The sequence below is a fragment of the Mangifera indica genome, chromosome 4 (assembly GCF_011075055.1).
Source record: "Mangifera indica cultivar Alphonso chromosome 4, CATAS_Mindica_2.1, whole genome shotgun sequence".
Taxonomy (NCBI): domain Eukaryota; kingdom Viridiplantae; phylum Streptophyta; class Magnoliopsida; order Sapindales; family Anacardiaceae; genus Mangifera; species Mangifera indica.
In genome coordinates this window covers 1,395,751-1,420,324 of record NC_058140.1, presented here as the reverse complement: position 1 = coordinate 1,420,324, position 24,574 = coordinate 1,395,751, and the positions used below count along the sequence as shown (strand labels likewise).

The following is a 24,574-nucleotide window of genomic DNA, read 5'->3' as shown; positions in this document are numbered from 1 at the left end:
ATTTAGAGCTTTATAGAATTTATTTAGCCGAAAGTGAACAAACATAATTGATTGTACTTTTGGATTCTATCCTAGCGTAGCTCAAACATAGTAAAATCGAAATTGATTTGAATTTAAAAAAATTAGTTTGAGATTAATGAGTCAATATTTGGACTTATCTAAAAAATAATTGAACACTTAAATTGATTTGAATAAGATTTATTTTACGAAAACAAGCTAAATCTCTAATTTGACTCAAATTGTTATAAAATTTTCTTATGTGGGAATATTAATTATAATTCAGTATAGTAAAATTAAATAATTGAATTGTCTAATGATAATTGATAAATGGATAATAACAATAAGTGCGACACACTTTATATGTTTGAGTAAATAATATTAATGTAACTTTTAAGGTTTATTAGATTTATTATGGGGTTTGATAACATAATATATAATAGGTAAGTTATATCTTGGAATTGAAAAGTGTCATTTGCAAGGTTTCACGAGAGAAAGGTTGGCCGCTATAATACCGTAAATTTAAGGATCTTTACGGACATATGGGTAAATCAATAAATTTTATAAATTCAGTATTTAATTCAATATTTTATAACTTATACTAGATTTTGTGAATTTAATTGATTGAATTATGTTATGTTCATGTATTATAAAATCTTATTTAAACTCGATATGTTTAATCCAAACTCAAATTTGAGTATAGACCATTCGGATTAAATCCAATCCTAATAGATTAAAACATTGTATGAGATTGGAATGAATGGACTGTATTATGAAAGGATTGGTTACCGAAAAAGAGCCGAAACCCAGACCCGAGCTTGAGCCCATTTATCTCACCCGCTAACTCGTTCAAAAATCCTCCCAAGATTCGCGGCAAAATTCTCTTCTTCTTCTGCAACATAACTACCCAAGCCGACCCATCAAACCCATCTCCAAATCCATGGCGCAACTCACAGAGACCTACGCCTGCTCGCCATCCACCGAGCGTGGACGAGGAATTCTCATCTCGGGGGACCCGAAATCTAATTCCATTCTCTACTGCAATGGCCGTTCCGTTTTGATCCGTTACTTGGACAGGCCGCTCCACGTGGAGGTTTACGGGGAGCACGGGTACCCGGTCACCGTGGCCCGTTACTCCCCCAATGGAGAGTGGATCGCGTCTGCTGACGTGTCTGGGACGGTCAGGATCTGGGGTACCCACAATGAGTTCGTGCTTAAAAACGAATTTAAAGTTATTTCGGGTCGGATCGATGATCTGCAATGGTCGCCCGACAGTATGCGCATTGTTGCCTGCGGTGATGGCAAAGGAAAATCGTTTGTTCGCGCTTTCATGTGAGTTCATTTGAATTTTTTTTTTTAATTTAAAATAAAAAATTGTTTTTTTAAGCAAAAGTTCCAGAGGCATCCTGATTGTTTTATGGTTGATTGTATAAATTTCTGTAATTGTAAACGTTTAGGTGGGATTCAGGGAGTACTGTGGGTGATTTTGATGGCCATTCAAGGAGGGTTCTGAGCTGTGCATTTAAGCCAACAAGGCCATTTCGAATTGCCACATGTGGGGAGGATTTCTTAGTCAATTTTTATGAAGGTCCACCTTTTAAGTTCAAACTATCTCACAGGTTGCCATATTTTCAGCAATAGCTGATCATATTTGCTATTATTTTAAGTTAGAGTTATAACATTCCGGTGGATTGTCAAGATATTGTCCTACTTCTGTCTCATGTTCACCTCAAACTCAGAGACTCAGAGCGCATCTCTCTTGATTGTACTGGTTTTCTTGATTTATGTCTATGGATGAAGTCTTGGGTCAATCAATAGGGATGCACTTTGAATTGTCAATATCTTGACAGTGGGTCGGGATGTTACATGAGTGATCATCTATTTTTGTTTATATATGTGGTTCTGCTCTGGGATTTGCAGGGATCATTCAAACTTTGTCAATTGTATTAGATTCTCCCCAGATGGGAACAAATTAATCAGTGTAAGCTCTGACAAAAAGGGTTTATTATATGATGGGAAAACTGGGGAAAAGATTGGAGAATTGTCCTCTGAAAATGGTCATCAGGGCAGCATTTATGCAGTGTGTTGGAGTCCTGATAGTAAACAGGTAAGTAATTTGTTAAATTTTTGAATCATCAGCTTGAATGCATTCTGTTTGACGCATTCTACATTCCTGGTGATGCACATTTGTTGGAATTTAGGTTCTTACAGTGTCTGCGGATAAGTCTGCGAAGGTTTGGGAGATTTCTGAAGATGGAAATGGAAGGGTGATTAAAACATTGGCTTCTTCTGAATCTGGTGCAGTGGAGGACATGCTTGTGGGATGCCTTTGGCAGAATGATCATCTTCTTACTGTGTCCCTTGGTGGCAGAATTAACATATACTCGGCAAGTGATCTTGATAAAGACCCTATTTCATTTTCTGGACACATGAAGAATGTCAATGCATTGACTATGCTCAAAAGCAGCCAAAAGATGATCTTGTCCTGCAGCCATGATGGAGCTCTGATTAAATGGATGCAAGGTGTTGGGTACAGTGGGAAATTAGAGTGGAAATGTAGTGCCCAAATCAAATGTTTAGCAGTTTCTGAAGAGCAGATTGTTACATCTGGATTTGATAACAAGGTAACATATTTCAAGCAGATGAATGCATAAGCATGCTTTTACAGTTTTGGTTTTTATAGATTTCACAGGGGCATAGTTCCAAGCTTACAGTTTCTTTTCTTGTATATTGATGCTTGTGAGCTCTTTTACTACTACTTCTAATTTAAGGTATGGAGAGTTCCTCTGTGCGGAGAGGAATGTGGAGCTGCAGAGCATGTTGATATTGGCAGTCAGCCCAAAGACTTGAGCCTTGCCCTTAGCTCCCCAGAACTGGCTTTGGTTTCAATCGACACTGGAGTTGTTTTGCTCAGAGGTTTGGAAGTGTTATCAAACATCAACCTTGGGTTTACTGTGACAGCAAGTGTGATTGCACCTGATGGAACCGAAGCCATTGTGGGTGGTAAGGATGGCAAATTGCACATCTATTCTATCTCAGACAATACTCTTAAAGAAGAGGCAGTTCTTGAAAAGCATAGAGGTGCAATTACTGTAATAAGATATTCACCAGATATCTCCATGTATGCTTCAGCTGATGACAATCGGGAAGCTGTAGTTTGGGACCGTGCCTCCAAAGAGGTAATTTGTATTCATGAGTAATAATATTAATTGTCCATTTTAAGCCCTTTAATCTCTGAATCTTCCTGATGAATAGTTAAGCATATAAAAAATTTCTCCTAGAATCCAATTTAATGTATCTTCTTTTATGTGCATTTAGTATAATGAGTTAGAAAAAGTGCAGAAATAGTATGAATTAGTAAGGACTCCTGGCCAACAAGACTCAAAATTGTTTGGTCCATTAAATGACTATCAAACCATATTCCTCATTTTCTTTTGTAGGCCATCAAAACATTTCAAGTGATAAAATATTCATGTTAACTGTGAAATGCCTTTTCTGTATTCAATTGGAAGTGTTTTGCCTTTACTTCTTAATGCCACATTTTCTATTCAACTCCGTCATGTTTCTGATATTTATTTCTTGCAGGTGAAGCTTAATAACATGTTGTTTCACACTGCTCGCATAAACTGTGTGGCTTGGTCTCCAAATAACACAATGGTTGCTACTGGTTCACTGGACACTTGTGTCATCATCTATGAAATAGGGAAGCCTGCATCAAGCCGCATAACCATAAAGTGTGCTCATTTGGGTGGAGTGTATGGCTTGCATTTTACTGATGATTCTAATGTGGTGAGTTCAGGAGAGGATGGCTTTATCCGTGTATGGAAGGTAGCATCAGAATAAGAAGATTACTGCCTCCCATATGCTTAATGCAGGTTTGTTGCACCAAGCTTGTAAATGAACATAGACAGTTATAAAGAAATCTCGTCTAAAATGTAAAGGGCATTTAGAAGGTGGCAAATTAGCATATAATGAAGTCTCATATTAACAAATTGATTACCTGGCACAAATTATAGGTGGTATGCATTGTTTTGCAAGAAGAGCAGCTTGGTTTTACTTTAGATTTTTCTATGTTAAACCATAAACCAATTTCCATGTTGCAGGAAGCAAATTTCATGCAAAAATGGTGCCATATTTAAGAGTGGCAGCAAACAGTGCCACAATGGTATTACACTTCCTAAAATATGCTACATTAATGTTCTTTTATGCTTTTTTTCATCATGGAATATGAGATATCCTTCAATTTCAGGCTGGCTTCTAGAGATTCTTTGAAATCAGTTGTATGATCGTATTGAAGCCATCATTTTGCTTTTTTCTGCAGCTTTGGACTTGACTGTGTAAACAGCTATGCAGTCCATAGATCTTATGTATAGATCTCACTGATCTTTGCCCGTATTGAGTGTACATTTCTCCTAAGTCAATCAATTCTGAGAATGCAAAAAGGGCTCGCCAGAGCACAGAGGATTTGCCCCCAGGGAAACTACTGTGGACCCAATTCTCTTTTGGTGAAGTTATGGCAGACTAACAGAATAAAAGCATCCTTTAAAAGATAAAAGTGATTCTGTGTTTCCTCTTTGATTTTTTTTTTGAGAAGAAAGTTTTTTCATTATTAATGATAGCTACACTTCCACACATCTGTTTTACAATGTTGCTTACAATTTTAGATCTAGAGTTGATGAGCTTGTTATTGATTTATTTACGTATTTTTTCTCATGAGCTTCATTGATTAATGAATAAATACCCTTTTTTGATTAAGGGTGGATATGATTCAAGTTGGTTTGGTTCTAATCCACCATGAGGCTTGATTGAACTAATTTTGAGTTGGAACTCTAATTCAATAACTTAAGTAGAGATAGATTCAATTATCTATATAATGAAAGCATTTGTCTCGTTAACGATATTATTTATTTTTTTGATGATATTATTCATTCTGTTGTAACCTTCCGATAACACTGTATACTAGTTTAAGCTCAGAAGGCCAACGCTTTGTATCACTTGTACTCACTATTTTGATTCTTTGGTCTTCACAACTGTTGACGAACGGAATCAATTTGTGAAATCTGACCAGATTTATTATATGGGTGGATTTGATAGTGGCCACTTGGCCGCCACCACCTTATCTCTTCAGCTCTTTTTTCTCTACTCTACACATGATCATTCTTTTCTTTTGCCAACTTCTATTAGTCTCCGAGAACATCCATGGTCTCTTCTCCATTCTTGCTTTCAAAATCTTGATTTCTTTTCTCTTTGGTTGGTAACATCAACATTTATGATCAAGCCGTGAGGCCTTAAAACATGTGTGCATTCAAGCCATGTTGGGTGTTTTAGGTGACCCGAGTCGCAAATGGGTTACCTGAATCAATGATTAGACTCCTCACTACATTTAAGTACAAATTATAGTTAGAATCTTGTTCGCCCGTGAATTTTTCCAATTTGAGTTAAATCTTGTGTTACTGGTTTTGTATTCAATTTGTAATAGTTGAGCCGGGAAAATTTGGACTGCATTCAAGTTTTCAAGTATAATGTTGAAGCATTAAAGTATATGTTAGGAGACTAGGTGTATGGAATAAAACTTAGATTTCATGAAAGAAAAAGTACAAATTTTTTTTTTGTGGGATTTATAAAGTTTTGAGTTTTTTAATTTTAATAACTAGTTTTTGACGTAAGATTCTCTCAAAGTTCATAGCATTTGGTATTAAAGTCATCATTATGTCTCTAGTTGTAATCGTATAATATGAGTAGAGTTAATTTACAGTCAAACTATATAGGTATCGAGACTATAGAGAATAGTGGTATTTTAATATACCAAATATAAAATATAAGACTTGAATCTTCTGTAGAAAAATAAAGGCAATCTCAGATATGATGCTTGAATCTTGTGTAAAAAAATATAAGTTTCTAGTGTATAATTTATACAACTTTAGACTTTTTAATCACAATGCCATGCTAGCACTGCCACCCGTGATACCATCGGGACTGCAAAGGCAGGGCAAAGTGGTATGTTAAATCCCAAGTATAAGATATGTGATTTAAATCTCACATTAAAGAGTATAATCTTCTAACGAGAAATTTATATAACTTTAAACTGTTTATATATGACTTTAAGCTCTCCAATATCAAAACACATCAATTCTAAGAGATATTCAGTCATTGACTTGTCGTCTTCAATTAAAAATACTGAATGGACAGGGAAATCAGTTAACAATGGAGTTACCTTGGATGTGCTGAAAGAACTACCATTCATGGCAGAACACTAAATAAATAGTAGAACAGTTGGGAATAGATTCCTGCATGTTTTCTTTTTCCGAAGCATATTCTTAATCCATATTCAACTCCATTTCTCAGAATCTCTGTCAATATACCCTTTTCAAATCACTAAACTTGCCATGCCTCAAATCCCCTTTCAGGTTTCCTAGATTCACTCACCGATCACTTCCACCTTCCACCTTCACCACTATAGATTAAATAAGCTAATGGGTTCAATTTGGTTTTTGCTTCAATTCACATCAAATTTAAATTAGAATTTCAGTTCAATTCAAATTTCTTTTTAATGATACTGTTTATCACATCGATAATACTATTTATTCTATTATATTTGAAACCCAATTTCAAATTAACTATTATAAATTTAAATTGTGATGGAATTAACCCATGTTTAGGCTCCAACGTTTTGTTTTGTCACACATGGGGTCAAAAAGGTTTCCAAAATGCTATTGACTGCTGATGATGTTCATTTGTTGGCTTTTTGCACACCAGGCAGCATGTGGCCCTATATGAAAATTACAGATTGCTTATTAAAAGTGGCCCTCACTAATGTCAAAGATTATCAGCCCTGTCGTACCTCTCCTTTACGCTCAACATTACCAGGGTTAGATCCAATTGAAATTAAATTAGTTTGAGATCAATTCACATTTAGTTTAAATCTATAATACTCAACTTGTTGATATGTTAGTATCATCCGAAAGTTATCAATAGAATGCATAATATCAACGAAAGATTAATAATATTACAAACAAGATAAACTATATCACCAAATTAACAAACTGATTCAAAATCAATTCACTCGAAATTAACTTAAATTCAAATCAGCCCCTAATCGTTATCATATCGCTGTACATTTTGCTGTTACCAATGTCACTTTGTACATTATTGGAGCTTCCATCTTGGGCATGGTCTTGAAAACCACCCACCAAGAATTTATACGCATATTTTTAATCTCTTTTTAAGATTGTTAGGTATGCTGTAATGTTATTATTCTATTCTACATTCAGATCAAGTCAGTCCACAAAGAAAGGTTAAAAAAAATTAGAGAGCTGGATCGAATTAAAAAAGGAAACACCATAAGACACAGATAAGATTCACTAGGCGGAAAACATCATCCAGTCTTCACCCTATTCCTTCACACCACACTACTGCTATTACATAATATTGATGTCTCAATAAGTCACTAACTAGTTTCAACAAAGAGAGAATTTGAAGTCAAACATTATTCTCTCTCTCTCCTACATACATATCATTACATAATTGTGCAGCTGCTGGTGTTTTCATCACTAACCATATCGGATGACGGGGCACCTAAGTGGTCAACACTATAATTCTGGGGTGGTGGTTGTTCAGGGAATGGATATGGAGCAGGGTTATAATTGTAGAAGTATCCTGTGTTGGGAGGAATGAATGGGGACCTATGATACATCATTTGAGGCTGTTGAATGGCATGCCTGTTTTGCATGTTCATATTCGTCATCATTTGTGCTGATGGATGGTTGTACGAGTATCCACCATTCATGTTCGTGGGCATGGATGATGGATATTGTTGACCAGTAGCATATCCTCCATTTGTCAACCCTCCTGCTGCTGAATTTTGGTACCCATTGGTGGGTTGAACATGTTGAAACCCTACTAAACCATTAGGATTTCCTCCCAAAGCAGCAGCAGTATTTGAAACAATATTAGCACCATTTCCATGGTAGCCACCTCCAAGACCACCCATCATGGCATTAATGTCATTTGCCCTTTTGCCATCCCCATTAACATTGACGTGTCCACCACCACTGAAAACATTGTTCATTTTTAAAGCTGCCATAGTTTTAGGATCAATCCCACTTGGATTAAAGCTATTCATTCCTCCCAAAACCTGATTTGGGTTCCCTTTCTTCCCAGCATTTGTATTTCCACCATTGTTGTTCATTTTATTAATGTTATCGGCACCACCAGGCATACCTGCAACACCTTTCTTTGCATTATTTGCATCCATGGCTTGTTGCCTGAGCAAACCAAATTGGCCTAGTTGGTTTGCCTTGAGAAACTGCAACTCATCCTCCTCATCATCTTCATCATCATCATAAAACTCACCACCTTCCTCAGAAATGAATAGAGGAAACTTGTGCTGGTTCTTCAAGGCCTCAAGCCCCTTCATCAACCCTTGCTTCTGACCTTGATTGTTGTTCTTCTTGTCATCCTTGATGCAGTTGATCTTTTGCTTCTGGTTTTGAATTTGGCTTTGGCTTTGGCTTTGATTTTGATTTGACTTTTGGGACCAAAGCTCTGCATGTTTCCCATTTCTCACCAGTTTCTTGATCAATGTTGCAGAATCCACACTCCCTAAAACTGTAACTTTCTGCTGATCTGCATCTATATTTACCTGATAAACACCTGCAACAAGAAAATAAAAAGAACATAACAGAAAAATCACAAACAAATTAGCCAAACACAAAATTTCTATAAACACCCAAGTTAGAGATCCCCTAAGCAAACTCAAAACAGTGAAACAGACAATTTATTTGTGAAAATTATTTAGTCTTGTTGAGAAATACTAAGAAAATGACTTGAAAAGTTTCGAACTTTATCTTTTACTTTACCACAATGTAATGGTTTCCAAGGAAAAATGAGCAAAGTAACTCAAGTGGGTCACTTTCTTTTTCTCCATTTTCTTAGTAACCAAACACAAACTCAAGAAAAATACAAAATCAAAAGAGAGAAAGTGATGAGCACCTTCAATTCTCTGAAGGAGTTTCTTCACTTTCTGCTTACAGCCATCACAGTGAATGTTCACTTTGAGAACACAAGTCTGCAGTAGAATAGACAGATAGATAGACAGCTAAATGGATAATAAAAAGAAAGAAACAAAGAACAAAAACAAGAAGAAAGATTCTCAAGGAAAAGAACACAGCAATAATATTAAAAAAAGAAAGAAAGAAAAAAAGAGAAGACATAGAAAGGATAATAAAAGCAAATGTGGTTAAGAGAGAAAGACCTGGATCTTGAGAAGCTTAAAGTCGTCTTCTTTAGTCATTTCTTTTCTTCAGTAGTAGCTACCTAGCTGTTTGTTAATGAAAGTGAGAGTGAGACTGTCTTCTCTCAATATAGGAGAAGAAAGGAACAGAAAAAATAAATCAAAAACTGAAAATGAAAAGTAAAACAGTCACACACCCAGTAATGGGAAATAGTAAAAACTAAAAATGGCTGAGCTGCATGTGGGAGACTGAGTTGCAGACTATAAACTATAGGGCGATTTCAGATTCTACTTTTGCTGTTCTTTGCTGCTTCTTGTTGCTTTCAGAAACAAACAAAAGAAAAGCACATGGGTGTTGGCTCTTCAAGATTAAAAACAAATGCACAACACAACAAGAGAATCCCAGGACAAATATAAAGACAAGGAAGAGAAAAAATGGAAGTCAGAGGAAGAGTAAAAGTGGGGAGAGAGAAAAAGAGAGATGTCGGATTGAGAAAGGATGTGATTTAACGTTGAATACTTACTGAAGAAAAAGATGATCGAGGAAAGATAAAGAAGAGCAGCGACTTGACAGCCACAGACTTTTATCCCTGTGTCCTTCTTTTGTCACTTTTCATTTCTCGTGAAAATGAGAGAGAGAAATAATTACAACTATCAACTTCAGTCATTTGTCTTTTTCGTCCCTCAAGGTTCTTAAAATCATCAAGTTCATCCTTCACAATTTTTTTTAAAATTTTTTTGAGTAAAAAAAAAAAACTTATTTAAGAGAAAAAACTTTACTTTAATGGGACCATTTATTTAAGGTTAAAGTAACTTTAACTGGGCCATTCCTTATATAATTGTTCCTGCAGTTGAAAACTTTTATTTTTTATCATTCAAACTACCTATCGTTTGAGATAAAAGAATAATAACGTAATTCTTTATTATATTAGATAAGGGTAGGGTTGCAAACAATATAAGGTATTGACAAACTACTTATACCTTGGTTTGTAGATCATGCATGATTCAATTATTTATAGTCAAGTTTGGGCTCGAATTCATTGTTTATGTGACTTAGTTTGAGTTTAATTTCAACAAATCTTTAAAAATTTAATTTCTTTCGCCTGTGCCACTAAAATCTTACTCTTGGGATAAAATTGATAGTGGATCATAGCGTTACGTGGGTTAGTACAACTTATAAATTTATGAGACATGTTGTAAGTGTGTCAAACCTACAAATAAAATAAATCGTATGGAGACACATGAGAAGATCTATGAGGTCAATATAATAAAATTCACAAAGATTAAATTAATTAAAAAAATTTTAAAATAATTACGAAAGTTTAAAATTTATATATTTTGTAGGTGGACCCACAAAGCCTTGAGGTTTGATGTGCAAACACGTCTCACCAATGAATGGCATAACTCATGGCATTTCAAGCCTTGCCATTTTTAGCTTGGCACGGTTCACTTTCACCTATAATTGGAGATTATTGATAAAATATAAGGTTTAACGTAATTTTTTGAATTAAGTTTGAGTTAAACATTCCTATAGAGAGTTTGTGTTTAAACTTACGACTCTTGGGCTTGAGTTATGTATAAATCTAATTGGGCTTAGCTCGAATTAATTAATTTTTAATTTGATTTGGCTTGATTAAGGCTATTACACAATATAATACAAGAATATCTTAAATTTTTTTATTGAGCTTTTGATATGGCTCAACTTAAACAGGAGCTCATGTTGTTATCAATTTTTCTTTGATAATTTTTTTTGTTTAATAATTTGAACGAGTCAAACTTAATTTTAAACTACTTGTTTTAAAATTGAATTGATATTTATTCAGATTTAATTTAGTTTAGCTCAAATCTGTCTCAAAAGATATTTGTAAAGGCTTATAAAAGGGTCATGGACTACATGTTTTCTTTATAAAATTCTTTTGATTAAAGAAAAAACATAATTTCTTCTATATTAAACTAATATTATAAACTAAATCGTTTTTTATGAAAGAAAAAGGTATCTCTGTTAAATTAAATTTGACTTTGAACCAACTCAAATGTATCTCTATTAAAAAAGTCGAGGTCAATAAGCTCACCTCAAACCAGATTAATTTGAAGGGATTCAAACTCAACTTGATATTGTGGTGCCAAAATCGATTATAATTACATCATTTTGAAGCGTATTACTTAAAATAATATGATTTTAATGTGTATTAATCAAAACGATGTCATTTTAATTTATTCAAATTGAATTTTTTTAAACTTAGTTAATTTACTTAACAAAACACCCTGTAAGTTTAAGCTCAAGCGTAAATTTAATAATATAAAATTCTTAATCTTGAATTCATTTCAAATTTATTTGAATCAAATTGACAACCAAACTGGAGTTAACTCCACTAAAATCCACTCCAAACATGTTTATTTCAATTGCTGTTTATCCCCACTATTTTGGGAACAGTTTTTATTCTTCAACAAATGGGAAAAAAACGAGAGTGAAAAGAGAACAAAGAAATATGGACAATGTTCTTGTCATGTTCATGTTTTGTGTGTGAATTATTACTTGGACATGGCATCATTATTAGCATGCTAACAAATGCAAACATTTAGTATGTTGTTAAAGAAATTATGTCTATGTCGACAATTCATTAACTAATTATAACGATTTTGACTTCTTAACTAACTTTTTGTGAGATAGAAAGGATGATAATATTGTTATACGTGATGAAGACAATTGAGTTGATTATGAAAGCGAGATTCTCGTCAACAATTGGGCTAATTTATTAACTAAGTATAACGACTTTGACTTCTTAACTAACTTCTTGTGAGGTAGAAAAGATGATAATATTATTGTAGGTGATGAAAATAATTGAATTGACTATAAAAATGAAATTCTCATTAACGATTGGGGTTAGAGTTTCCAAATAGATCATATCAAACTTATCTCAAATTTATAACAATTACTTAAAGTTTGATTCGTTCGAATTGATAAACAATAACATCAGAGGAGAATAGTTGTTAAAAAAAGACCGTCAAAGAAAAAATCACTAATAAGAAGAGATATAGTATGACAACACTATCAATCTCAAATTTAATTCGAACTCATCAAATTAGTCTTTCTTTAGACCAAACTCGAATTGATTCCATACCTAGTCATTTTCAAAACCTTGCAATAATAGGGCTGTCGAGCTAATTACCTGGTCACCAATAACAGTGTGTTAATCACGTGGGCCTGGCCCATTAAATATTCCGTTTGTACAACGAGAAATTAGAGCATAGCGCGATATTTCAAGGTCAGGATAAATTCAATATGTACCGTTATCGTTAAAACCGGATAACTTCACGAATCCCCGTGACTGGTGGGCCCTGTTTCAGTCCACTGCCAATCCTGGTTTCTTACGAGGACAAGTTTTAATTTGTGCCACTTGACACCCCTTATCTTTATGTTGTTCTCCCCTACTGGTGGCCAAAACTAGTTAATTTTCTATTTATTGCTTCGATTGAACACATTAATTTGAAGGGATTATCACATTTGAAAGTATTGAATTACCCTTTTTTTTAATTAAATAAATCAATATTTTTATTAAAAATTTGAAATTTTAGATTTTTAATTAAAAAAATCATAATTTTATTATTTTTTATATAATATACTAAACAACTAAGAATTATGGTTCTTAATATGGTAAAACTAGCTACTTCGTAAATAATAATTTAGTTTAGTTTAACAAGAGGGATCCAATCAAATTGTGTTATAAATATTTATTCTGCTTTGGTTATAATTAGAACTCGATTTTATCTATTTGATCATATTGACCTGAGGTTAAACCGATAGATAACTCTATCTGTCATATTAACATCACATGATTAACCCTCATTTTATAATGTAAACACCATTATTAATAGGTAAATATAAAAATTTTGAAAAATAGTTTAAATAATAAATATAATGAGTGTTCAAATAAGATAATATTTATCAGTAATTATGTAATCGGCCACTTAATTTGAAATTTTATATATTTAATTTGATCGATTGAGTTTTAAAATTTTTATCTTATTTAAGATGAATAGCTATATAAAAAAAAAAAAAAGAGGGTGAATTTACATATCTGGAGTCGAGAATGTCCCTAACAAGCTCAAACTAAATTCTGAGTCCCAATAAATGGTAGTGGATAAATTGGAGTTGTCTGCCAAAGCAAAAGGATAAAGCAACTGAACAAATATTGCATTTGATTCCCTGTCTGCACTGATTCTTCCCTCCCTATGTAACTTTCATAGAAAACTGCTCCCCTACCTCTTCAAAATTTATTAATCTTTAAACATATGCTAAAAGACAACTTTTCATATTCATTGCTAGAATTAAAGTCTCAAATACGCCTGGATATGATCCGGCTATCTTAGATCTCAAAAATTGATTTGATTTAATTTGATTTAAATTTATTTAATTAAAATTTGAATTAAATTTGAATTAAAAACTATGATTTATTTTTTAATTCAAATTAAATTCGAGTTAAAGAATATTTGATTAAAATTTATAACTCAAAATAGTAGTTTAAATTCGTAATTTGATTTAACTTGAATTTATGACTTAAATTCATTCGAATTCATGGTTCAGTATGATTTGAATCTATGACTCAAATTAGAAATTTTGAATATTATTTAAGTAAAATAATATCGTTTTGTTCATGAACCACAAATTTGAGTCATAATTTGAATAATCAATTTAAACTATTAATTCGAATCCAATCAAGCTACAAATTCAAGCTATTGATTTGAGCTACGAAATCAAGTTAAACTCAAACCGAATCGAGTTGGACTTAATTTTGGTTTGATAGATTCGAGCTAAGTTCCAATATGACCATTTTCTGTCTTATCCAAACTTGAGCCAAGGGGTGTTTGGGCTCGGCCCACCCCGAATGCACCCCTAGTCCCAAATATTTTTTTCTTTGAATGTGAGAAGAAATTTATTTGAATTGTTAGCAAAATCGAGTTCGAATTCTTATTACGTTTGTAAAACCTGAGTCACTTGCAACAATAATCATAAATTTGGTTATTGTATCACCAGTACTATTATGAATAGGATCTCTGGTTACAAAAAAAAAATTATTCGAATTCATACTCTTTTTAAATATTTGTAATTTTATTTCGATAAATAATAGTGAACGAGTGTATGAAGAGCTAAAGGCTCATTTATAGGATAGAAGAGACCCAAACATAACCCATCTAATATTACTAGTTAACTAGTGATATTAGATTAATTAACCGTATTTGTCAAATTTTATTTTCAAAATATAATCAAATTTCACTTGAAACAATTACGATTGTTATTCTAGATTAGTTCAAAACAATATAGGAATGAATGTTCAACATTGAAACTCCGAGTTTGCTTCAATCTTGACAAAAATTGAAACAAACAATGGAATAATGTTGTTCTTGTCTGAAACAACTATAAAGCTTCAATTACAGATGTTTTATCTTTCGTCGTTCATTTTTGTCCAAAATTTGACAAAATTGTTGTGAAAGACTAGAGGAACAAAGCCTTTTTTGATTGAACGACTTGTGAACCAGTCATTCTTTCTTTGTGAATAATCGGTTAACCGAAGTTCATAATTGATTTTCCCGGTTTGTCGGACTTTGGTCTTCTTTTAGCAACCCTAGTTTAAAGTAGAAAAAACCAAATGCAAAATCTAAAAGCTCCACTTTTGGTTCACAGTTTCCCAAACATTGCATATGCCTGTAATGCAACTTTGTATTGATATGCGCATAAATATATACATTTATGAACTTTTAGTCCTCGCATATTTAGGGTTTGCGTTGGCCCTTTGCTTTGTTTATAGGCCAAAAGACTTGTTACCATTTAACTTATGGTAAAATTCCGGAATTTTACTTTTCAATTTTTAAAAGTTTAAATATTTATATATAAAATAATTTTTATTAAAAATTTTAGTTAAAGTTAAAAATAAAATTATTATTTTACAAAAATTTTAAAAACTAAATTTTTATTATATTTTTCCTTCAATTTGATTTCAATTTTCCTTCTAAAGTTTTCATTAAAGTTTAAAAAATAATTTTTAAAAAAAATTTTTTTTCCTCTTTTCTCTTGTGATGATTTGCCGTCTCCAATCGTCGGCCATTCTTCCTTTGGCCTTATCTCTTTTTTCGATCTCTCTCCCCTTTGTCTTAGATCACAGATTAATAAAAATCATATAAAAATCTAAACGTTGTCATCCAGAAGATTTTTGTCAATCCATGATCGAGGAGAAAAAAGAGAGAAAGACTGAGAGAAAGAGATAAAGGTAGAAAGGAGAACGATCAACGACTGAAAACGGTGAATAGTCTTCAAAGAAAAGAAAAAAAAACTCTACAAAAAAATTGTTATATTTTAAACTTTAAATTGAAAAAAAGTACAGAATTTTTTTATTTAAAAAATATAATAAAATTTTTATTTTTTAAATTTTTAATAAATAATAATTTTATTTTTAATTTTAATTAAAATTTTTAATAAAAATTATCTTATAAATAAATGATTTAGTTGTAAAAAGTGAGAAATTAGAATTCTTAAGTTTTAAATTCCTTGGGAGGGAATAACTCTTTTGGCCTTGTTTTTATATACATAATTCAGGGGCTATGCCATTAGTAGAGCCAGCAGAAACTCAGCACGCAATCACAGAAATCGAAAACAAAAAAAGAAAAGAAAAGGGTTCGTTTCTTTTTTCAAGTTTTGGCCTCTGCAGAAAACTTTCATCATTGCTTTTGCCTTTTGCCAGCAAAACCCAAGAAACTGCAAATTTCTCTGCAGGTTGTGTGGGCTGCCGGTGCCTCAGAGCTCCAGCCTATTTTTTCTGGTGCTTTTGCTTATGTTTGAAGGAATTGCTTCAGCAGTAAATTACTGTTTCCACCCAAGGTTGCCTCTGACGCCCTTTTCATCATCCCTATATGCCATGAAGAACACTGTTTTTTAAAATCTAAAATTAAATTTAGTTTAAAAAAATCTAACAACATAAGGGTCAAATAGTATATTTATTATCTAATTAATTGTGAAAAAAATTAAAAAATAACTATTGATTTCCAGTAGCGACTCGATCGATTAACTAAAAGCTATCATTGACGATACTCTTTAGTGGATCAATTGATTCATTCATAACTTGGATTGATTGAAAGTTATTATCGATAATAATGTGAAATAGAGGAAGAAGATGAAGGGTGAAATTGGCAACAGTATAAAATTATAAACAAAAAAAGAATAAATAAAGGTAAAAGGAAATGAAAACAAGTGGATTATGATAAAATTTAGATATTTATCAAATTTATTTTAATTTTTTAATATGATATTATATAATAATTTTAAAAAATAAAAGTGATTAAATAATAATTTTACATTTCACTTTTTAACACCGTGACAAGATTTTTTAATCAATATAAATTAATTTTGAATAGAGAATATTATTTATGTCTTCAAGAAGTGTGAAATGTCATTTGGCAAAACCTTGGGCGGGACAATTAATTTATTCTAACTTTTAGTCCTTAACTGTTATTAACTTTTTTTTTGGGCTTTTCTTTTAATTGATTTTTTTATTAAGTTTCAATTCCCCAAAAGAGGTAAAAATTCTCTCTGAAAATTTAAAGCTAGTAGGGATGGACGGTACATTGTGATGGTGAAATCAGATGAATATTCAACGATCAAGATGAGTTTGGGGTCCACATTTTTCTGGATCCAATGGTGGCTGGGTGAGTTTTCATCTTTCACTTAATCTCTGAACTGGGATTTCTGTAATCTTCTTTGGATTCTCAATTCTGATTGCTTTTTGGGCTATGACAGTGGTAGGCTTGATGATTACAATGTCTCAAATTTTATGGGCCTTTCCATCTTTATTTTTTTTTTTACTCTTTTATCATAGGGTTTGGAATTCGGATTTATGGGTTGTTGTGCTCTATGTGGGCGATCAACGGATGGTTGGATTGGTTAAGACCCAAACTGACTCTTTGATCAGGCAACGCCTGGTTTAGATCTGAAAAGATTGTGTCTACCCATTTGGATTTTTGTACCTAATTTTAAGCTTCACTCTAATTTTGCTAAGGCTTGGAATTAAAGCCTAAAATTGATCAAACAAGGAAATGGGTTGGGCTATTCTTCAGTTCAGCCCATTTATTAAAGTTACTTTAGACATACTTGTCTTTGGAGGTGTCGTTTGGTAGTTTTCCCAAAATTTGGGGGCTTTATGGGAGTCTTTTTCCAACACTAGTTAAATTCATGATCATCAAATAAGTATGGGATCTCCAATATTCGAGATAAATTCAATTCGAATTGTTCGAGTTCAAATGGAATGATTCAAAGAGTAGACTTATTTTCATAAACAAAACAAGTTTAAATTGATCTAAATATTTGGGTTTGAACTATTTCAGATTAAATTCAAAGTTTAATTATTTTTTAATCGAATTTAAATTTCAACTCATTGATCTAAAACTAATTAATTTAGATTTCAATCGATGTTAAACTAGATTTTGTTTAGACTCGGCGTGATCAAATCCAGTCTAGCCATGACAACCTTAGACACCAGTATCTTTAAATTCTACAATAATTAATATAGCAAAGGAATTGTTTCTGCAGTTGGGTTTCATCTTCAATGGAGCATTGAAAAATTCAGGAGAAGTAATTCTTAACAAAGTGTTCCTTTAATGGCGGGTCCTGGTGCCCACATTTACCCTCATTCTGACCATCGCTCAACACAAAATACAAATAAAATTACACATAACCAGATTGGCATGAACTCACAATACTTATATTATTGATTACTTGTGCATCTCAACAACCCTATTTTTTTTAATACAACTTTGTATTTGAAAATAGCAAGTGGATACATATTTGTTTGTTATGAGTATTATTTTCATGATTTTAAAGATTAATTATTTATATTCTCGTTGAAACTAAATAAAAATTTGACTTTAACGAGGGGAACATAGTTGTTAAAAGTCTTTTTTTTGTCATTAAAAAGTTTTAACTATAAGAAAATTTTCGTCGTTATCTGTTGTTATAACTTTTTCTATTAAAAATAATATTTCTAACGAGAGAAATTATAACAACTGACAATAACAAAATTTTTCTTAGCGTTAAAACTTTTTAATAACGAAAATTAAATTTTTAACAACTATTTTTTTTATCAAAATCTTAAATATATATTTTTTTAATGAGAGTATAAATAATTAATCACTAAAATAATGAATATAATACTTATAACTATCGAATACTTTATTTTCTTATTGCTATTACTTTTTTCTTTTTTAGTGTGTGTTGATGAGATTTCTTGAGACCAACTGTTACACTTAACTCAGAATATTAGACTATGATAATAATGATAAAGATCTAATTAGACCCAATTGTTTCTAATGGTGGGTGAAAATGATTGAAAAAATAAATAAATAAGTTAGACACAAGATATTTAACATGGTTCGGTCTAAATTGATCAGAATGACAACATTCACCATATAGACATTAGCTAATATATATAATGTGGAAGATGAATACAATGAATGTTGTATGTCACTGTCAAGTGTACATTCTTAGTTTTAGAATGTCTTAGAAATGTCTATTAGGGCATTATTATCTCTATTTCATAGTTTAGAACTTGTGAAGAGAAGTTATAAAATAAAATTATGTATATATATTTTGAATATATAAAAATGTATATATTTGATATATATTATCATTTGATTAGATGACTTTGAATTAAAGATAACGTAACACTTAATCACATAATGAAACATATAAATGTGTATCTATTTATGTACTCAAATAAATACATGTAATATTACTTTTATAAAAAATTACAATATCGTGTCAAGTAAGAGAAGATAACCTTTTTGAAATAGGAAGCAAATTAGGTCTTCTGGTTGCCTCGAGCTAAAATCCTATCCGCACCCACTCTAATCTTGAGATTGATCGTCTTTGGGCTGGTTGACCTTGAAGCATTACTTGATATTTCATGTCGTTTCCTAGAAAACTCTAGTGACTTTCTGGGTAGTGACATCACTATCATATGGTGTACAGCAGTGAAACTTGCACACACAGTATTTTTATTTAATTTAGAGACTGAAAGAGAAATGGATGACAATTACTTGAACCCTATCTTCATCTCCCAAGATTAGTTTATGTTAATCCTAATTCAATTTACCTAATTAAGTGATTATCGGAGCAAAGTTATAGGATATTGGACACTTGGCAAACACCCAGAAGACTAGAAAGGAGGAAGCTTGTAGTTATTAGTTTGAAATTGTGATTATTTAATAATTGACATATTTAATAATTGAGAGACATGTGTAACAATGTTAACTGAAAATAATCTTCTCTTAATCTTAGTTTTGACCTTAATTAGCAAAATTCAAATAAGAGAATGGTAATCAATTAATTAATTAATTAAAAAAATGTAAGAATTATACAAGTTGGTGGACAGCTGGGTGTAAATGAATCAATAGATAACTTTCTTTAATGAAAGTGGAGGACAAAATTAAAAAATATATATCTCAATAATATTTGAGTATTGTGATCAAGGTAGATTCGAACTTAACTTGAATGAGTTATTTTGAATTCGATTCAAATCTATAACAACTACTTTAAGTTTAAGTTCATATTGACTCGGATGATGAACAATGATATATAAAAAAAAAAAAAATTGTCAAAAAGAAAAAGAAAACTTTGATGTAGTAATGCCAACGAGGCCTTAAACTCAAATTGAGTTATCGAACTAAAACTTTTATTCATTTGATTTAATTATAGATTTAAGTTCAAATTAACTCAGTACATTTCTACTCTTGATTATGATAATAATAAGTTTCCTACAATTATTGAGGCTCACTTAGGGCTGGATTCGAGCCGAGCCGAGCTCGGCTCGCAGCCAGCTCGGGCTCGGCTCGGCTTTTTGAGGGCCGGCTCGAGTTCGGCTCGAGCTCGGCTCGAGCTCGACTCGAGCCGAATTCGGCTCGGTAACGGCTCGGCTCGGCTCGTTTTTTATATCAAAACGACACCGTTTTGTATATATATATAAATCAAAACGACGCCGTTTTGTATAAAAAAAATTTTAAAAAAATATACCGAGCCAGCTCGGCTCGGCTCGAGCTCGATCGAGCCGAGCTGAGCCCGGCTCGTTTCGGGCTCGAACCGAGCCGAGCCGAGCTCGAACCCGAGCTGGCTCGGCTCGAATCCAGCCCTAGGCTCACTCCTGTACTTGTATTGGAACAAAAAATTATTTATTTAAAAAAAAGAGATTTATTTTATGATTAAGAGGAAAAAAGAGAAATTAAATATTCAAACAACACAATTTGAGTGAAATCTTCGTATTGAATTCAATTCGAAAATAATTTATTTTGAATTTAATTTAAATTGACTTAAATTAGAATATTTAGATTGACTTAAACTCAAATTATTTATGAAAACAAAACCAATTCTTAGTTCAAACCCAATTCATTTGACCTGAACATGAGTTGTTTAGATCAAATTCATCCTTACTAATCTATATTATCAGTCGAACAAATCACTTAGAGAAAGTGTTATATTGCTTGGGGAAAAAGTGTCTCCTTTTGAGAAGCTTCTCTACTAATTCCTTGTCTTGCCTACTTTTATGAGATACAGACCACATAAATTTTACTATATGGTTTATTAAATTATATCTTCTGGACATGAAAGTGACAAAATTGCATGCTGCTGTCTTGTTCTTTTCCATCTTTGTGGCTGTGAATTATTAATTCAGCCGTGGGCGAAATCTATGTCCAATAATTGAATTATATTAATGAAATAAAGAGACTTTCTTTGCTTGTTTCAATGAGATCCCTAATTTACAGGGATACCTTGCAAGATATGGTGACATCTTCAATTAAAAAATATGATTCTTCATTTGAAAAATAAAAAAAACATACACTACAAAATTCTTTATCTTTGTTGTGCCATCGGACTTTCTTTTATAAAATGCACAAGAGTTACATTAAGGAAGCGTTTGATCATATCGTAAGTGAGTGATTGGTTATACAACAAATAGTGATTAGACGTGCTATTTATATTTAAGTTGAATCAAAACATGAGTAAGAATCCATTTATCCCAAACTAATGAGAATGATAGAATCTTAGTGATTCTATGATTTGCTCAACTAAATTTGATCTTTGTCCCTTACCTTTTTTTTTATTTGTTAAGAAGGTCATACCTTTTCATCAAGTAAACGAACTTGAATCCAGTAATCAATCTCATAACTATTATATCAATTAAGTTTGTGGGTTTTGAATAATAATATAATTATTTAATAAAATTATGTGTATTCACTTTGAGTATATAAATGGGTAAACACTTATATGTGTTTCATATGATTGAATGATTTTAAATTAAAAATAAAATAACATCAAATCATGTGATAATATACATAAGTGTATATTTATCTACGTATTCAAGGTAAATATGCATAGTATTGCTTATTATTATTATGTCATAAAATACACCACAACAAATGACAAAACCTATATTAATTGATTTCCCCCCATACAAAGTCTCTCAATCCGAATATAGATTCAAGCTGAGCAGCACTCATCAAGCCTCCCTATGTATAATATACATAAGTTTCGAACGATAATACAACTATAAATACCTAAATACATCACAACAAAAGACAAACACGTCCTACACTAGAAAAAGTTGTGCAAAATTCCCACTTTTTGAAGTCATCTTCTCTACATGATGGCACATGCATGAGGATTTTCATCGCTGAAGAGAGTAGTGAGCCGCTCGTCGGTGGCATTCGGGCTGGGAAGAGCTTGAGCAACGTTTTTAACAAAACCCGACGGCGCCTTCTTGTCGTACGCCTGCGCCACATATGGATACGCCACCAAATTATAAGGCACGTACGGCCAAAATTCGGCTCTCTTGCCGGTGCTCTTCACTTTCTTTAACACCTTGTTCGGCTCCACGTATCCCGTCACTGTTACTCGGCTTTGCTTCCTGTTCACATCTATGCTTTTCGCTCCTGTATAAAAAAAATAAAAAGAAAAAGAAAAAAATCATTTGAATTTGAGTTTTTAATAAAGTAAAAGGGACTTAATTTATATTTTTAAGACTTAATGACAGTTTGACCCCCACTCTATGGTTAAAGGATATTTTCTCTCTGGGTTTTGGAAAATAACCCCATTATAGACATGAAAAACTAGGGTTTTAAATGAGTTTAGCTTGAGCTTGATTGTTGTCGAGCCAAGCTTGCACAACTAGAGTTTAACTTTCAAGCTAAACTCAAACTAAATTCGATTTGAATATAATATCAACAAATCTAAAAAAATTTAAAATGGTTCACTTACACCCTTAAAATATAATTTATTGACTTAGAATATGAGGTAATTAAAATATATATACATACAGACACTTTGAGAGGTTTAATTGTAATTGATTAAGATGATCTTAAGTCATTCATTTCAATTTCAAACTCAAGTTGAAGTAAAAAATTGCTTAGCAAAAAAAGAGTTTGAGTCAAGAACTTTCCACCTCGCCCAGTTAAGTAATTCAAAAACTAATTTAATAATATAAATTGACAAGACTATCTTTATAGGGTTAAGTTTGGATGCAGTAAACCAAAGTCAAGAGTTTATGGAATTTGGTCCTGGGCAATAAATGTTTGCATTGATTTTAGCTATAAAGACAAAGAGAGATCGAGGTGGACTAGATTGAAATAGAAAAGGGTTTCTGGGTTCTGGCAGAGATGAATAATGATCTAAATCTGAATATCAAAGAGGAATGGGGTGCAGAAATGTACAGATTTTCTGGTCCTGCCATTTTCCAATACCATGAAAGCCCAGTAAGTTGGAAAAAATGGAAAGCCATGCAAAAACCCTTCGCTTTGTTGCATGAATTTTTTTGAACTCTCCCCAAGAGGTGGGTAGGTTGACAAGGGGGTGTAAGGTAGAGAGTTTAGATTCAAATAACTCCTAGCATATAAAAATAATATTTTTTACTGACCCAGTTAAGTAATTGTAGGCTTCGTCATTGGATCTAAAATTTTACATCTTCACTGGGACTGATTTAACTTCAAAGAAATGGTGATGGGGATACTTGTTAAAAAAAATTGAACTCTATAGGCTTTAATAGCCTTCAAACTAGGCAACAGGCTCCATTTTTTTCCATTGAAAGAAGAGATTGACGGGGGAAAACTTTGAGAGAGGTTAACTTTTTTACCTTTAATGGAGGAAACAGCATTTCTAACTCTTCTTTCACAGCCATCACAGTCCATTTTCACCTTGATTTCAACCGTCTACAAAACAAGAAAGAACATGAACTCAATAAACTTGGAGAGTTAATTTTAATTATCATTAAATTTTGAATTTTGATTCTGAAAAAAATAAATACCTGCATCGGCTTTCTCTTCTTCCTTTTAGGTGTGATTTCAAACAAGTCCAAAAGATGGTCAAGTGCCCCCATCTTCGAAACACACAAAGCTTCAGAGAAATCTGTACGAGAGAAAGAGAAAGAGAAGAGAGAGAGATGAGAGGACAGTTGCTGTGGAGGAGGAGGATGAAATAATAAGAAAGGTTTGGTTGTATTTATAAGAGGTTAAAAAGGGTGAGTATAAATAGGGATCAAGCTGGCACGAGCTCGGACCGAAGACATAATATTCAGCTCAAACTCATTCCAACCAATGCATCATTGTAAACAATGTTGTCAAATGCATAAACAATATCATTTGATAGTTTAAATCAATTGAACTATTGATTTAAAGTTCTAACTCAAAATCGATTTATTCGAATTGAATTGTGGAATTCAATTCTAACCCGTTATGATTGGATCCACCTATAGTAAGGAGCAATTTAAGTTTAATTAATTAAAATTAAGCCTAATTAATTAATATAAATAAACAAAGTTAGAAGAAAATGACTTATGCCGTGCCCCTAAATCATGCATACCATTAAGAGAAATTTCAATTTTCAGCAGTGACTAGTGACAACTTGGCATATCTGTGCTTTCCTTCATAATCTAAACGTAAGATAATTAATTAAATTATAAAATAAGACACGTTTAATTTGGATTATCAGTAGTTTGCTTGTAAGACAGGTAAAAAAAGAGCTGTCGTCTTGCTGTTTGTGTTGGGTTTGGTCCTAACAAAAATTAAAATGCAGAAAAAATTGCTGTAAAGTGCTTCGGTTTTACGCTCTTATTTTCTCTACTTTGCGCAACACGGTTTCCTCAACACTCCCATTTCTCTGCCCACTGTTTCTCATCATCAGAATTTTGCACGCTTTTGGTATCTTCGCAGCAAAGTTGGTCAAATATGATTCGAATTGAGTCTAAACATCTCTTAACTCAAGTTCGGATTAAATGAAAAATAAGATAATTTAAGTTTAGCTAGAATTCATCGAAC

At 32.3% G+C, this 24,574-nt stretch overlaps 3 protein-coding genes across 4 annotated transcripts; 1 reads left to right on the top strand and 2 right to left on the bottom strand.

Annotated features, from left to right (window-relative positions):
• The first annotated feature begins 793 nt into the window (after positions 1-793).
• LOC123214859 (actin-interacting protein 1-1-like) lies at positions 794-4,769 on the top strand. The gene is made up of 8 exons (XM_044634863.1): positions 794-1,329; positions 1,455-1,616; positions 1,918-2,104; positions 2,199-2,621; positions 2,769-3,176; positions 3,583-3,872; positions 4,101-4,162; positions 4,319-4,769. Exons 1-6 carry the CDS (start codon positions 938-940, stop codon positions 3,838-3,840), a joined length of 1,830 nt encoding a protein of 609 aa, XP_044490798.1. The 5' UTR covers positions 794-937; the 3' UTR covers positions 3,841-3,872; positions 4,101-4,162; positions 4,319-4,769.
• A 2,551-nt stretch (positions 4,770-7,320) lies between these two features.
• On the bottom strand, positions 7,321-9,650 carry LOC123213008 (heavy metal-associated isoprenylated plant protein 37-like). Of its 2 annotated transcripts, XM_044632319.1 has the most exons (4): positions 9,427-9,650; positions 9,251-9,316; positions 8,989-9,064; positions 7,321-8,649 (listed from the first exon to the last, which is right to left on the bottom strand). In XM_044632319.1, the coding sequence occupies exons 2-4, from the start codon at positions 9,287-9,289 to the stop codon at positions 7,514-7,516; spliced, it is 1,251 nt and encodes a 416-aa protein (XP_044488254.1). In that variant the 5' UTR covers positions 9,290-9,316; positions 9,427-9,650; the 3' UTR covers positions 7,321-7,513. The 2 variants fall into 2 exon arrangements, with proteins under 2 accessions (XP_044488254.1, XP_044488253.1); XM_044632318.1 differs by lacking the exon at positions 9,427-9,650 and having other exon boundaries at positions 9,251-9,415.
• An 11,974-nt stretch (positions 9,651-21,624) lies between these two features.
• On the bottom strand, positions 21,625-23,759 carry LOC123213345 (heavy metal-associated isoprenylated plant protein 22-like). Its single transcript, XM_044632763.1, has 3 exons — positions 23,566-23,759; positions 23,395-23,470; positions 21,625-22,198 (listed from the first exon to the last, which is right to left on the bottom strand). Exons 1-3 carry the CDS (start codon positions 23,635-23,637, stop codon positions 21,906-21,908), a joined length of 441 nt encoding a protein of 146 aa, XP_044488698.1. The 5' UTR covers positions 23,638-23,759; the 3' UTR covers positions 21,625-21,905.
• Positions 23,760-24,574: the final 815 nt, after the last annotated feature.

Bases quoted from the DNA above. Each gene is read 5' to 3' on its own strand.
- LOC123214859 (XM_044634863.1), top strand. From the start codon at position 938: ATGGCGCAACTCACAGAGACCTACGCCTGCTCGCCATCCACCGAGCGT. The intron at 2,105-2,198 runs GTAAGTAATTTG...GTTGGAATTTAG, and splicing joins GGAGTCCTGATAGTAAACAG to GTTCTTACAGTGTCTGCGGA. The intron at 2,622-2,768 runs GTAACATATTTC...TTCTAATTTAAG, and splicing joins CATCTGGATTTGATAACAAG to GTATGGAGAGTTCCTCTGTG.
- LOC123213008 (XM_044632319.1), bottom strand. From the start codon at position 9,289: ATGACTAAAGAAGACGACTTTAAGCTTCTCAAGATCCAG. The intron at 9,065-9,250 runs GTCTTTCTCTCT...ATTCTACTGCAG, and splicing joins TTAAGCTTCTCAAGATCCAG to ACTTGTGTTCTCAAAGTGAA. The intron at 8,650-8,988 runs GTGCTCATCACT...TTCTTGTTGCAG, and splicing joins ACTCCTTCAGAGAATTGAAG to GTGTTTATCAGGTAAATATA.
- LOC123213345 (XM_044632763.1), bottom strand. From the start codon at position 23,637: ATGGGGGCACTTGACCATCTTTTGGACTTGTTTGAAATCACACCTAAA. The intron at 23,471-23,565 runs GTATTTATTTTT...CTTGTTTTGTAG, and splicing joins AGAAGAGAAAGCCGATGCAG to ACGGTTGAAATCAAGGTGAA. The intron at 22,199-23,394 runs GTAAAAAAGTTA...TTTTTTATACAG, and splicing joins TGCTGTTTCCTCCATTAAAG to GAGCGAAAAGCATAGATGTG.